A 14299-nucleotide genomic window follows, 5' to 3' on the forward strand; every position below is an offset into this window, starting at 1 on the left:
CTAAAGAATGCACAACTGTGGTTATTGTAGCTCTGAACTCTGTAGAAGCTGGCTTTGCTCTGTTTATTATTACAGAATGTGCAGGATTCAGGAACCCAGAGTCCCCTTGGAGAAAATAAAACAAGGAAAATGCCTCAGAATGCCTGAACAAGCAGAACTTAAAATAACCTCAAATGCTAATCTAAACCAGGCAGAGAAATGGATATGCCCCCCTCTGGCATTCCACAGCAAACTGACAAAATGAATGACCGAGAACAATAGAATTGCATTGGAGTCAGCTAAGCACAGCCATCAGAGCAGAGACATCCCCCAGCTGCTGAAGTCAGGCTACAGAGGAGAGCAAGAGGCCATTAGTGAGGAAGCAGCATGATACGAGCCACTCCATCAACGTTTCATTCATTCCAGGATTCTGAGTGTTAAGTTCATCAATATGGCTGGATTATTTGAAAGTGGTCCATCAACATTGAACTGCCACAAAGGCACATTTAGAGATCTTGGAACTAATTTTGTGGCAGCCGTAACATCATACATGACCTTGCTGGCAAATAAGACCTGCTAATAAGAGTAGCACTGAAATGAATATCAAGTGGACTCGACGCATTCATTTTCTATTCGTTATAAGAAATAAAGTTATCCCAGAACATCTCTTGAAAAGGGCTTTAAATATAACCCACGTGTCCTATACATTCATATGAGCATAATACAAGGCTATCTCCTCTCAAATTATTTAGGACGGTTAAAGAAAAAAGTAGTCAAACCACATCCATGAATGCTTAATGCAGGCATCACCTTCACGTGCAGAGTACAAGACTAGGATGCCCATTGTCATATCTAGAATTAACAGTGACAATGAGAGAAAATTTACAGAAGAAAAAAAAAAAACACACATAGTATCTAATAGCAGGGGCCAACAAAGGGGAATTCCTATATAGGAAAAGGATTTGGATAAGTTATTCCAATGTAAAAGCACATAGCGGTTTTAAAACACATTCCTGTTCAATCATGACAATTGTGCTAAGAATTTAACAGAGTGAAACACAAGGCCATGCAAAGTCTACATGACTTTCTTCACGTGAAGAAAGAGAAGTCACCCCAGTAACATAAAAAATTAATTGGTTGGAATTAAATTGCAATTAGAAACAATGCAATTAACAAGTTGCAAGGGCTGCAATTTCAGATAAATATGCAGAGCATGTAAGCCAGGGCTTAAATAAGTCATCTCTAATAAAGAACTGGATAGATGATGCAACGTTTAATTGTCTAGCACAAGGTGAGGCCACTAAAAGTGTTTGTTCAGCCACACTTGTATGGCCAATGCAGATGTATCATTACAGTGCCTCATATAAGGTGAACACCATGCTGTCCTTGCCTTCAATTTAAATGACCCTTTTATAAAGGATGCAGGTCTATAGCTTTTAGTTAAATTAAGACATTTACGGCTATGTATTATGGATGTGCTGTTTTTATGTTTTTGTCAATTTTGATTACCTAGAAGGTACTACCAGAGAAACACTAGACAAGACGGATAACATTAAAGTTTTATGTTTGAAAAGGTAATACTAAATTCATACTAGAGCTATTAGTTTGTACAAGCCTTGTCTTAGCAAGTTTCCATCAGTTGTTCAGACATTGTATCTAGCTAGCTAACAGCAGTGATAACCACAAAAGCAGCTCACATTTTGAGCTAAATAACGTTGCTAAATAAATAAAGTCCCGCTTTGTCTGGTGGATTATGCAGTTTCTAAAACAGGATGTTTGACAAGTGATATACTGTAAACAAAAACTGAACTTTTAATATGGCAACCATCACAGACACATTATTTGGCATACCAATATGGCGCTGTGGCTTAAAAATATCACCAGTGAAGTGAGTTGGGCTGTTGGATGCCAGAGCTTTTTCAAAAATCACACAATGAACAGAAGTGTATAGATTTATATATACAAATAACACAACAATCAAAAATAAATCTGTGTGTCATTTGTTCTTTACATATTTAATTGATAATCCACAACTGGACAATAAAAAAACATTGTTAATGAATCTGATACCAAAAAATGTTACGCTTTTCATACCTTTGGTTTTATGTGAAAATCAAAAATAGAAAACCGTGACCAGGAATAGTGTGACCAAGAAGTTTTGCTCCCCAGAGAATTTAAAGAGAGAAGACCTGCCACTCTGTAATGTCTTCTTCTAACATTCATGGGCACACTCATGTTTACATCTTCTTCTAACATTCATGGGCACACTCATGTTTACATGTAGAGTCTAAAATGATTACTTTTAACTAAACTGCTAAAAATTACTCCTCACCAATTGGCCACAAACAGGTTTTGGGCAATCTGACTTTGCTACTCAGTGCTGATTGGTCAGTCAGCTGAAACTGAATTAGCAGAAATTCTAGCCTATACTGTTTTTTTTTTGCTAATTTTACTACAATATATGCATCTACTTTTCAGAAAGAAACTTTTCATTTTTTTAAAATATTTAGCTTCATTCACCCCATTCATGAAGGCACCACTGGGATGGCCACATCTTGGTATTATATTTTGATATGAAGGAAAAAGAAGCATACAGGCTCTGATGCTCTCCACTCTGATGGCTCAGGAAGCTTATATTCTGTGGAATTACAGAAGGAACTGCCAATATTAAAGCACAATAAATATTGAACTGAAGCTTGACAAAACAACCCATCACAAATCAAAACTCAGACGCAATATTTGTCATAAAAATAGTTTCCCTCTCATATCATTGAGTCCTATTTGACCTGACCAGCCAGATGCTGCATGTGTAATATTTTCCTTGATTTCACACGCGAGATGTGCATGTTAAACTTTTATATATAAATATAAAATCCTGCCACACTCTGAGACATGCTTGTTTATTTAGCATGCATTGGACATGTTTCAACACGAACATTGTCTGACAATAGGTATAGCACTTCTAAAATGTGTGCCCTGTAAGAAATGCACCATTCTACAAAGTAATGTGTTCATGTTGGAAAACAAGAGTTGTAAGGACCTTACACAAGTTGATATTCAGCAGTGCTAGCAGTGTAAAACAGGGTTTTTGAGTTTATAGAACTGGGTCTTTAAAACAACGACAATGAAGACTTTTGGCAAACCCAGTAGTATGAAAAGAATGCCAAGAATGTTTATAAACTTCAGTTTTCTTATTTTGCTCTATATACATATTTTCAATTTAAATAAATGTCCACATGGTTCAATATCCAAGTATTTTATATTAACTTTATCAAAAAAAATAACGATAAACAAGCCTTACAGAGTGAACTAACTAAAACTTCTTTTCCAGTATAATCATCTAATGCGTAGCTGCATATGCTGTTTAAAAAATCATGACCAATAACAGAAGTGTGTGATTGACACCAACACCAGCCCCCCTCTTTTTTATACAATTAGGTATGAATAAGTGCCATAAGAATGACTAACTCCCAGTCATACTTTCAAAAGGAGTATTATCCAGAATAACTGAGCCTTGCATATTTTGAAAACCATACTTCCCAAAAAAAATAAGGGTTCCCTTCCTAGTTCATAAGGACCCCAGTATGTTCCCTGGTGGATGAAGTGCATTACGGGCTGCGTACATCCATCATGTAAAAGTCAAAGGCAGAACTCCAAAAGAAGGTTTTAAACTTGCCCAGCTTTGTCTAATTCAAGCTAAATTTATCCCAGATGCGAGATTGTGTCATTCCACCAGGCTCCAGGCAGTCAGACATAATTCAGTACATTCAGAGAATGGAGCAAAGGTCTAGCATTCCATCCCCGTTCCTGGCACTGCCAGTCCACTTCAAGAGCCATGGAGAAAACACACAACAACCACAAAACAGCACAATGAGGATAGAGAAGATGGCGTTCTCCAAGGCCAGACGGACAAGCACCGGCTGGCCTGACATCAAGAGAGGCACAGATAAGCACCAGCTTCAGAAAATACTGCACATCAAATGCTGCTGCACTTTTCTCCTTCAATACTGGCATATTTCAGCTTTTACAGAGTTCCAAAATACCTAAATGTTCACATAACCAGTAGTGTAGGACTGATGTCATCTCTGCTACTCAGGAACATTCAGGGAGACAAACAAAGATACGTTTTATCTTTGTTTCCATTGAAGTAGCCTAAGCATCAAGAGGAGCTACTGAAGTGTGTTTTCTGCAGAGATGTTTTTTGTTTTGCGATGGTGTTATTGAGCATGTTAACTTGTCTTTCTGTTCATTCAGTTCTGTCTTTCTATAATAGAAACAAAAGTCTCATTATTTTTGGAAAACATAAGTGGTTACTGAATATCTTCAGCTGCCTGTATGTTCTTTTTCTATGTGTGAATAGAAAAAAGCCCTTCACAGAAATCATGCTTTCCCTAACTAATACAAATGACATACTAAGCACACTTACTCTGAATAGCTTATAAATTAATTCAAAAGTTAAATCCTACTCTGTATATCTGAAGTAAATGGATACAGTGGTACTGTACATGTCTGGCTGTTAAAGTAAACAACAGAGAAGATAAAAGTAAACATGAGATGACCATGACACCATGCAAACGTCACTGACACCGGCCTTGCGAAATGTCACCGATAAGGCAGGAGAACTTGCTTTGCCAAAAATCACTGGAGCGCTTTGGGAACAAAAAGCCCAGCGTCTGAGCTCACCCAAGAGATGATAAGCAGAACAATGACTGAATCATCTTAAGAAATATGTTACAAATTAAAGCATTTTAATTGTTTTACTGAGGGGTTATTAAAACATTAGCTACTGAATTCAAATTCTGAGATTAAGCAACATTGGTTTTCTGTGGTCACAGACTAAACTACAGAGCACGTGTAGCACCTGGACAGTGTGGTTCAGCATGATTTGTGTCATGTGAAATATTCAAAATGATCTAAAATTAACAAACGGGACAAACATTACAAGTAAACATTTGCACAACACCAAGAATTTGTTTCACTTACAGCAAAGAACAATATAAAATATATAATATATAAAAGCACGCCTGGAAAAAGTAAACACCTTAATATTGGAGTACAAAAATAACTGGTCTCACCAACTGCTGAGGCATGACACAGGCTGCAGGGGGTAATGAAAAGGGCCAAGTTCATCTCCCTGTTGATTAAAAGAACTAAACAGAATATCCACTTATCCAAGCAAACTCCAAACCAACCTTCTAATGGTGCCAGTGATTCGAAAAGTCTGCAAGAAAAGGATCAACAACAAAGATTCCAAGCTCCTTAAGGAATTCTAATTCTGCAGGTCACGTCTATGGTGAGTTCACACACGGTTTCACAGTCTGTGCACATTTGCCAAACAGCTGGACTTTGGAATAAACTGGAAGTGAAGGTAATCAAAGTATATAGTGAATACTTCATTCAATGTAGCAGACATTGGAGTATGCAACCCCACCACCCAATACCAAATATAGCATCAAGGTCTTTCTGAGTTGATCATTCACCAGTTAAACAGAGGGGAGCTTCAGTAATACAAAAGAACGTATTAAGTCTGAAGCAATGTTTCCATTTCAGGGTAAACCATAAGACTCTGGGCCCGATTTCCAGACAGAGAACAAACCTAGTCTCAGACTGTAATCTGAGAGTCAGTTTTTTATTCAGGATGGCAGAATGAACATCCGAAAGATGCTTTTGCAAATCATCCATTTCATATTAGGTTTCAAAAGACACCTCATAAAAATGGGTGATTTTAAAGACATAATGAATGAATTTCTAGCAGAATGCAATAGAGAAGTTACAAAAATGTTTCTGTAGTTAAATAAATAAGTTACAATTATGTAGTGATATAAATGTAGCTTTATTTTAGTTCCAACACTAATCTAACGCACCTGATCCAGTTAATCAAGTCCTTGAGGAGTGTCTTAATATTAAAGCCAGGTGTGTGAGATTAGGATGGGAACTAAACTATGTAGGGCATTAGATCTCTGGGACTGGAACTGGGCACCCTTTTACAGGATTAAATAAGTATTCCAAATTGTTTAAAATATTAACAATCCCTACCACGTCTATAGTAAAAAAAATAATAAAAATCTAATTACCATAGAAACTCTGCAGTGAGTCTTTATGTACTTAAAGCGAAAAGCTGCTTTACTTCTTGAAAGAAAATTAACAAAATGCCAAAAAGTAGCAAGCAGCATAAATTAACCATTACACATATATTAAAGGTATGGAAGATGTTCAAATGGCATTTGCCAATTTCATCTTAACATTCCAATAAGAAAAGCAAATATATTCCAAAAGCTTTTGTATTGGGCTTGAAAACGATGGGGCTATTGTACTGTAAACCAATCAATGAATAAGTGTACTCTAGAAATGCTTTCCATCTTCAAATACAGATATCAATATAGCAAGTAGCAGCACAGCGTAACAAGCTACTTCCCAACATATTAGAAAAAAACATCTAAAGGAACCAGAGCAACTTTTATATTGGGATCAGCTAATACATATAAATGTGCCATTTTTGGACAGTTTATTTTCAGACCACAAATCAAATGACAAAGAACTGCAGAAAACATTTACCCTTCCTTTTCGCCTATAGTTTAAACACAAAACAACTTGCAGGAATGTTTTTCAGGGCCTGAATTGTTATCAAAAGAGCAAGCTGTTAAGAGGCTTTGTGTAACAATTTTGAACTGCAGATCCCTTTTCCTGAAACCATGAACATCCTGCCTCAGTACTACAGGTCATCACGACCATTTCACCCAGAAATCTCCATGACCAGCCAAAGTAGTCAAAAACATCACTAATCTATGACTAAACATCACTAATCTATGACTAGGGAATGAAAGAAACAACTGTTTTAGTTAAATTATCTCAGTAGAGCTGTGTAATAGAGGTAGTTTAGGGGAGATTTGGTGACGGGTAAAGGAGGATGACAACCCATTTCTCTGCGTTTATAATTTGAATGGTACTTCCTGGATGTAGCGAACCAACTTTCCGTGATACTTATATGAGACTTATGGTTGAAATACTTTTGAGGCCGAGAATCATGTTGTGAGATGAAACCCAAACTTTATGCGCGATCAAACTGTGACAATCTTGGGTCTACAGTGCTAGTTGCTGGTTAAGATTAGGGTTATGAATAGGTTCACACTGGTTCGGCATTCCTGCTTTACCTTGGTGATGATGAGCGGTTCTCCGTGCTCCAGACCTCCTCGCAGGGTGAAGCCCCACGGCGCGCCTCCAGACAGAGACACGAGAAGCAGCTTCCATCCTTCGGCAGAACCAGCACTGCCATTCTGACCCAAGCTCCTGTCCGCCTCATAAACCAATCTTTGGTCTTGATCAATGAATCTCGAGTCCAAGTAATGGTGATCGACAGCGTCCATTTCGTACACAGCTAGCTAACCAGCTGCCTGGTATTACTTAAAACGGGCAAATTGTCCCTGGGGAATAAAAAGTGAACTATCTAGAATTTCCCCCAAGATTGAAATCCGCTGCCAGCCAACCTACATATAGTCACTACTGTAGTAACACCTGTTGATACTCGAGTGATCTTAACTAATGCTCTTTAATGAGAGAATTAAAGAGAAACATGTTGTGGGGCTGCCAGAGCACACGGTGTGTCTGGGTGAAAGCTCGGCGGCTACTTGCTGGACGGCTCCGTCCTCTCGCCTCCCTCTTCGTTCACTTTAAAGCAAGCGAGGCAGGAGCTGGCTAATCCTTTTATCTTCTCCAGGCTGCGCTTGCCATCCGATCCTGAATAACTAGCCACATAAGAGACGAGCTATAAAAAAAACAAACAAAACAGAACACAATTAGTCCTGTTAACATCACTTGATTACTAGTTAGCAGACATTTAGTCAACTCACCGGCTACCTAGCTAGCACAACTAGCTTGTAAAGGTAGAATTAGCCAATTGGTTTAAAAACAAAAAAGCAACGAGAACGTAAAATATACAAGGTTTCCCAATCCCAATGGCCGTGACAGCACTTGACTAATATATCAGAATAAAGTGAACTGGTATCGGACCTGAAGGTTAAATCCGTGAGGTAAAATTCACACACAGCCGGTCCGTTCCCTGTTGGTTCCGAAGCTAACGTTAGGCTAACGTTACTCTACTTAATTCACTATCCCTACGAAAGTTAGCCTACCTAGTGTCCTTACACGGTTTATTAATTTGGTTTTTCACATACGTGTGTCCAGCAACGATGTTATTACAACATATCATACAAAAGAAATCGTTCACCCTGTTCGCTGATAAATAAAAAAATTACCTCGACGGTTTGAAGCCGAAATACTTGTTGCCAAGACCGGATTCCTCGCGCGAGAGGCAACCTGAGGCGAGCGGCGGCGGGTGGGACGTCTACCTGCGCGAGAGAACTCCGGAGTCAAGTGAGGGGCTGTGCTGCCCCCTTCTGCACGATGAAAGATATTACAGATTGACGGCTGTCAAATAAAGCTGGGCGTACACTGTACGATATTTTAAATCGTGTACTCAGCTCCAGCTCAAACTGTACGACTAAATCGCAGGGTTTAAAAGTTCACAGCTCACGATTCATATACTCACACTATACGACCCGACGCTCTCATGCGATCTCACGAGGAGCGATTTGAATTTCAAACATGTTTGATAATCTTGCGACGCTGCGATTTCTGATCGGGAGTTGGTCGTGAGGTGTGAATCGCTCCTCGTTCACCTGTGTAAACTATACGATGCACGACACGCGATTGAGCCGAAACTTGGCCCGATCGCAAACATAGTCGCACGAGTGAAAAATCGGCTGAAAATGGGCCAAAAATTGCACAGTGTACGCCCAGCTTAACTTGGTTGCTCGGTTATTATATACCCGCATGGTCCAAATCAACTCGAATGATCAACTCAAAATGCATGTTCAGTACCATACATTAACATCACAAAAATTACTTCTATATGATACATATATAACTCATCATATCTTCTCAAACCTTATGTGCTGTCTTGGATTCATGGATGGACGTTTAAGAGTGTTTTCATTGTGCATATTTGGCAGCTTCAAATTGTAAAAATATTTATTAATTTATGTATTACCCAAGAATAGTTATTAGACCAATCTATAATTTGCATGTTAACATAACTATTCAACTCTATGCAAGATTTTGTTCAGTATACTATAACAAAAGTGCTTAGAGAAGGTTTACTGCTCTGTATGCAAAGGCCTGTGTGATGCTCTGGAAGGAGTTTTGCTCACTGTGACTTTGTTAAAACATGTCCTACTGGGTGTTGGACATCTTTAAAAAAAAATAATAACTGTACTGTAATAAGATACCCACAATGCAGTGTGCCAGCCATGCCCTGGAGAGTGTTTGTGGATGGCAGGGCAGCTGCTAGTTAAGCTGTCACTCCCTTTTAATACAACAGCCATGGCCTGTCAGGGTCCCAGTGGAGTACTTTGGCCTGAGCAGTCTGCAGTAAGTGCTGTACTAAGGTTTATGTTATGTAGGCTACTACTAGATCAGTGATTTTTAGTTTTAGTGTGTCCACTATACATGTGCTTTTCGTATGTAATAATTATGAGGAATCTTTTATAAGCATATACACATCATACCTGAAACCTCATATTGAAGTGAAGGACATATACTGATAATTGAATGTTTTAACATTTGCGCAGTAAACGTTTGAATATACTGTTTCCTGCTGTACGGTATGCAGTACAGGTACATGAATGATCAGGTCAACATAAAATACACCCACTTATTATATTTATGATATTTATACTTTATTTTCTGACGATATCAAACTAATGAATCCCATTAGGTGATAGCTCTTTTCCTTTCTTCCCAGACTAATGGTTACTTCATACTGTCATTAACATTAAACAGAGAAGTGAGTCTGGGGGAAATAGCTGCACACTCGTAGAAGGATCCATAATTTCATTGTAATCGATAGGTACAAAGCTGGCTTACAGGTGTTAGGAGAGAGTAAGATGCTGAACTTGCCATATTCAGCAAGCTACAAACTTTAGAGGAGAGTTTATTGATCTGCCAGATATATTGCAAAGTAAACTTACTTATATGTTCCTCTCTCTGACCCTCTCAGAAAGTAACCTTCAAACATCTAACTTGTGGTTTTGATATATTGACACATTTTGTTTTCAAACATATGGATGTGTGCTTTTTACATAAAAAGTATCACTTTTTGGGATGCATAGTGTCTAAGAGTTGAGTGTTAGCTGAGAGGGAGGAGATGGTGAATTTTGTGAGATGGGATGACATGACATCAAATAAAACAGATGTTAAATCTTCAGCATCTGAATGGAGGGCATTGACAATTATGTACTCACAGAACAATTTAAATCAGCATAATTTAGAGTATGACATACTAGAAATGTTAAATATATGTGTGTTAAATGTATATATCATTTGACAAACGAAAGGGAAAATAAATCAAACCTTTACAAACCTACCATGGGATCTTTAGGTATATGTGAGATTAACTATTGTTTACTGATCCAGCACTTTGTGCTTAAATATATTAAAACAAATCTGACTTTTGTAAACAGATTATATTCTGATAGATTATATTTTGAATCAAATTTTTTTCTTTTAATTAAAAAAATTATAAATATAGAACTAATCATAAAATATGTAAAGAATCTATGAATACTCTAAAATGAAATGTATGTAGCTACCAACTGTGACGGGCAGGGTGAGCGAAACTAAATGGAAGCGATCACGCCAAGTCTCAGGGAAAATGGATGGTTTAATAGAGAAAGTGCGCAAACCAAAAACCCGTGAACTGATCCAAATTAAGGATATAATAACCAGCTGTCAACTGGTACAAAGACAAGACATATATAGGCAAACAAACGACCCTCAGGTGAGACGGATCACGGGCTCCGCCCACCCGAGGGACGAACACAATGCAACAGTTACAGGACAGCTGCCGCTGTATACGGGGGCGACCAGTAGGGGGCCCGCCGTACAGTGACACCAACTCAATGAAAAAAATGAAAAATCAGTAAACTACCTTTTAGGCCACTCTTCAGTATTAGATGTTTGAATGCTTGAATCTAATTGCATTTTCCTTATTTTCACAGTAAATAATGTGCACATGTTTTCATCATTTGCAGCTGAGAAATACATTTGAAACAAAGTTTGGATAATTTTTTTAATCAACAGTGACAGTGGCAATGACAAATTTCATACATTTCAATGCTTCATCTTTAGACTGTTCCAGTATGTACAAGATAAGAGTGCAAACATCTTGCATAATTTCTATGGTTAAAAATGCATAAAAATAAAACGATCAATATAAATCTCAGGATCACTTACAGTCAAGAACTTGATATGAAATGAACATGAACAGCTCTTAAGACTTTTATATTCGTCCCTTCCCCTCTGCACTTCCCAGAAATCAGTCTGTTGCTTAGCAACAGTAAAATAAAGCAGAAACCTCTTAAGTCTCTGAACAATTGCTTTGCACTACACAGGCTACTCACTGCATAAAGAGAGATAAAGCCTTGGGAAGATGGACAAAGTAATTATGGGAGGAGTTATTGTGATTCCAGTATACAGACATTCTCATATATTGACTCAGATGAATGGGGACTTGGTATTGAATTCTATCCATTGATCTGCTCAATATTTTATTGATGGACAGACCACTGAACTTCCGTGATACATTCTATTTGTTCATTCTAATAAATAACATGTCTCACATGACAACTACGCACATACCTGAACTTATGTACTTACTTTTAGGATAAAAAAATTCTAACTGACAGTTCAGTTCTCAGCTAACATTATCATTACCTCACCATTCCTCATCCACGTCATTAGAAACATGTATGTGATAGGCAGTTGCGGACTTAGAAATTTGGGGGCTCAAGGCGAATTTTGCTATGGGGCCCATCAATATTAATATGCGAGAAATATGTCAGCTAATCAGGGGGCCCATACAGTGGGCTGCAGTGGGAGGGGCCCAAGGCAGTTGCCTAGCCACGCCTCTATGCAAAGACCGCCTCTGGTGATAGGAACAGTTTGCAGGTGTACCGTCAGAGCTACGAGAGCTCGCTATATAAAGCTATGCCTACGTCCCATTTTCCGACTCTTCTTCAGGACATTTCTTGCCATAGTGTAGGACTGCCTGCTGGGTATGACCACTACCTGCTGGGAAGGACCACTACCTGCTGGGTATGACCACTACCTGCTGGGAAGGACCACTACCTGCTGGGTAGGACCACTGCCTGCTGGGTAGGACCACTGCCTGCTGGGTATTGTTGAGATACAGACCACTCCACACTGCTGACACAGTGACATGAGTAAAACCTCCACCAACACCGCAGTGCCTGATATACTCAAACCAGCCCAACACCCACTAGTACGCCACCACCAATGTGACGTCTGTGTCGCTGCTGTGTTGAGGGTATTTTGGGCTGTCTAGACAGCCGCTTGCTCTCCCATGCACAGACGCATCCACTTCAGTTGTACACTAAACATCAGCATGGGGAGCTGCAGTTTTAGCCCTGGGCCAATGGACAAAGTTTGCATGGAGGAGCCTCAAGCTGAGGGAAGGAGGCTGGGGGCATCTCTGAGGACACCAGGCCGTCCGCTCGTCACTTCTGCCTCTCACTTCAGCACTATTCAAAATACTCTGGATACAGAATACAGAACAGGACATTCTGAGTTAGAGCTCGCTTTGTCAAAGCACATAACGTCAGACATAAAATAACAGGAAATTCCTAAAAACAGTGTGAAATGCTTCATAATAAAGGGTGGTAGAAGATGAAGGACAGATGAAGAGTATTGCAAACAAAGAGAGGCTGCACCCTGTAATTTTATGACTCTAAGACAAGTGTAGCTAATAAAATCACCAGTTAGTGTAGGTGCAGGGTTGGGGGGTGTCTGTCTAATAAGTAAGTATCTGACAGTATTTGGGGTGAAATATTACAGAGGAATTACTTATGTTTACTTGCTTGTGTGGTTTTGTGATTTAATTCAAATACAGTTTTTGTCAATTTTTTTGTTTACTTTGTTTGTTTGGAACCTTTTACAATATACATAATATGCATGCCACAAACAAGAGATGTTGAGAGGAGCAGGTGAAACCCACTGTTCTCTGAGTGCTGCTAAAGTACTAGCAGTATAGATTAGTATAGATTCAGTATAGATTATATTATCATATTATTATTGTAATGACTTATTAAATTTGTTACTGAACCACTTGGTGAACTTAAAAAAATGTCAAATAAAAAGGTTAAAAATCTATGCTGAAAGATATTCAATTGACATCATAGATTTAAAAAAGGTAAAGTGCTTTTAGGTTCAAATTTGTGGGTAGAGTCTAACAATAATTTCACCCTGTGACTTTGCAAATGAAAAATGTTACAAAAATAGCAAAGGTATTATAATTTAGCTCACAATAGTCTTAAATGCTGGAACAATGTCCCCTATTGTTCACTTGTGTGTGTGTGTGTGTGTGTGTGTGTGTGTGTGTGTGTGTGTGTGTGTGTGTGTGTGTGTGTGTGTGTGTGTGTGTGTGTGTGTGTGTGTGTGTGTGTGTGTGTGTGTGTGTTAGAAGGACTGAAAAGCAGTAGAATCCTTTATTAATCTGGTGTTTGCTTACAATTACCATCAGGATGTTTGGACGTTAGAGTGCTGGATCCTATAGACAAACAGAACATACACAAGAGACACTCACTTAAACATGCTAAGATAAATGCAGTGACTGGTAAGCAAGTGTCTGGGTTTTTAGAAAAAATTATGACTCAGAGACAACCATTAAACTGTTACCATAGAAACATATTCCATCAGCAAGTAGCCATAGTCTACTCTGTAATGCTGAAAAAGAACATTTTGGTAGCTGCAGTGAAAACAAACTACCAAGCCTTGTGTGGTTCACTAATGGGTAAAGCCCTGAATAAAATATAGGCTACCCCTGCAGTTGCAGAGGAGTTTGAAGGTATTTGTAGGTTACTAAATACAAGTCATTGGCAGTTACAATAATGGGCTATACATGACCGTCTCAAGATTTGATGCAATTGTGGACAAAAATGAGATTCCTTGTGCTCTCTGTACTTAATTCCCTGGGCGACCCACTTTGTATATGTTACACGGTCCCTAAAATTCAATAATTTATGATGGCTGCACGTAGAATTCATGTAATCACTTTGACAGCAAATGTTTTTTACAGTAGTGATTTAGTATTATTTTACAGGTGATGAAATAGGCAATAATGAAATGCTTTCGTACTTAGATATTTTATGGTATGAAAATCATAAAGGAGGAGGTATGGTTAGAGACAAACTCGACCCCCCTGGCGCTCCCACGGAGCCTACAGTACCGGTGAACTTGTTTGATTGAC

The 14299-nt window shown here is 38.6% G+C and overlaps 1 protein-coding gene across 6 annotated transcripts in view; it reads right to left on the reverse strand.

Moving 5' to 3' along the window:
• Positions 1–8367, reverse strand: part of shroom2a (shroom family member 2a) — a 31600-nt gene extending 23233 nt beyond the window's left edge. For 4 of the 6 annotated variants that reach the window (XM_077014993.1, XM_077014992.1, XM_077014991.1 and 1 more), the window contains exons 1-2: positions 8232–8367; positions 7131–7741 (exon numbers count right to left, since the gene is read on the reverse strand). In XM_077014993.1, coding sequence (XP_076871108.1) covers positions 7131–7343 — 213 coding nt within the window. In that variant the 5' untranslated portion in view covers positions 7344–7741; positions 8232–8367. Of the gene's footprint in view, positions 1–7130; positions 7742–7826; positions 7945–7986; positions 8187–8231 lie in introns of those variants that run through there. The other 2 variants (XM_077014988.1, XM_077014990.1) reach the window with 2 other exon arrangements.
• Positions 8368–14299: the final 5932 nt, after the last annotated feature.

Source organism: Brachyhypopomus gauderio, chromosome 8 (assembly GCF_052324685.1).
Source record: "Brachyhypopomus gauderio isolate BG-103 chromosome 8, BGAUD_0.2, whole genome shotgun sequence".
NCBI classification, from domain to species: Eukaryota; Metazoa; Chordata; class Actinopteri; order Gymnotiformes; family Hypopomidae; genus Brachyhypopomus; species Brachyhypopomus gauderio.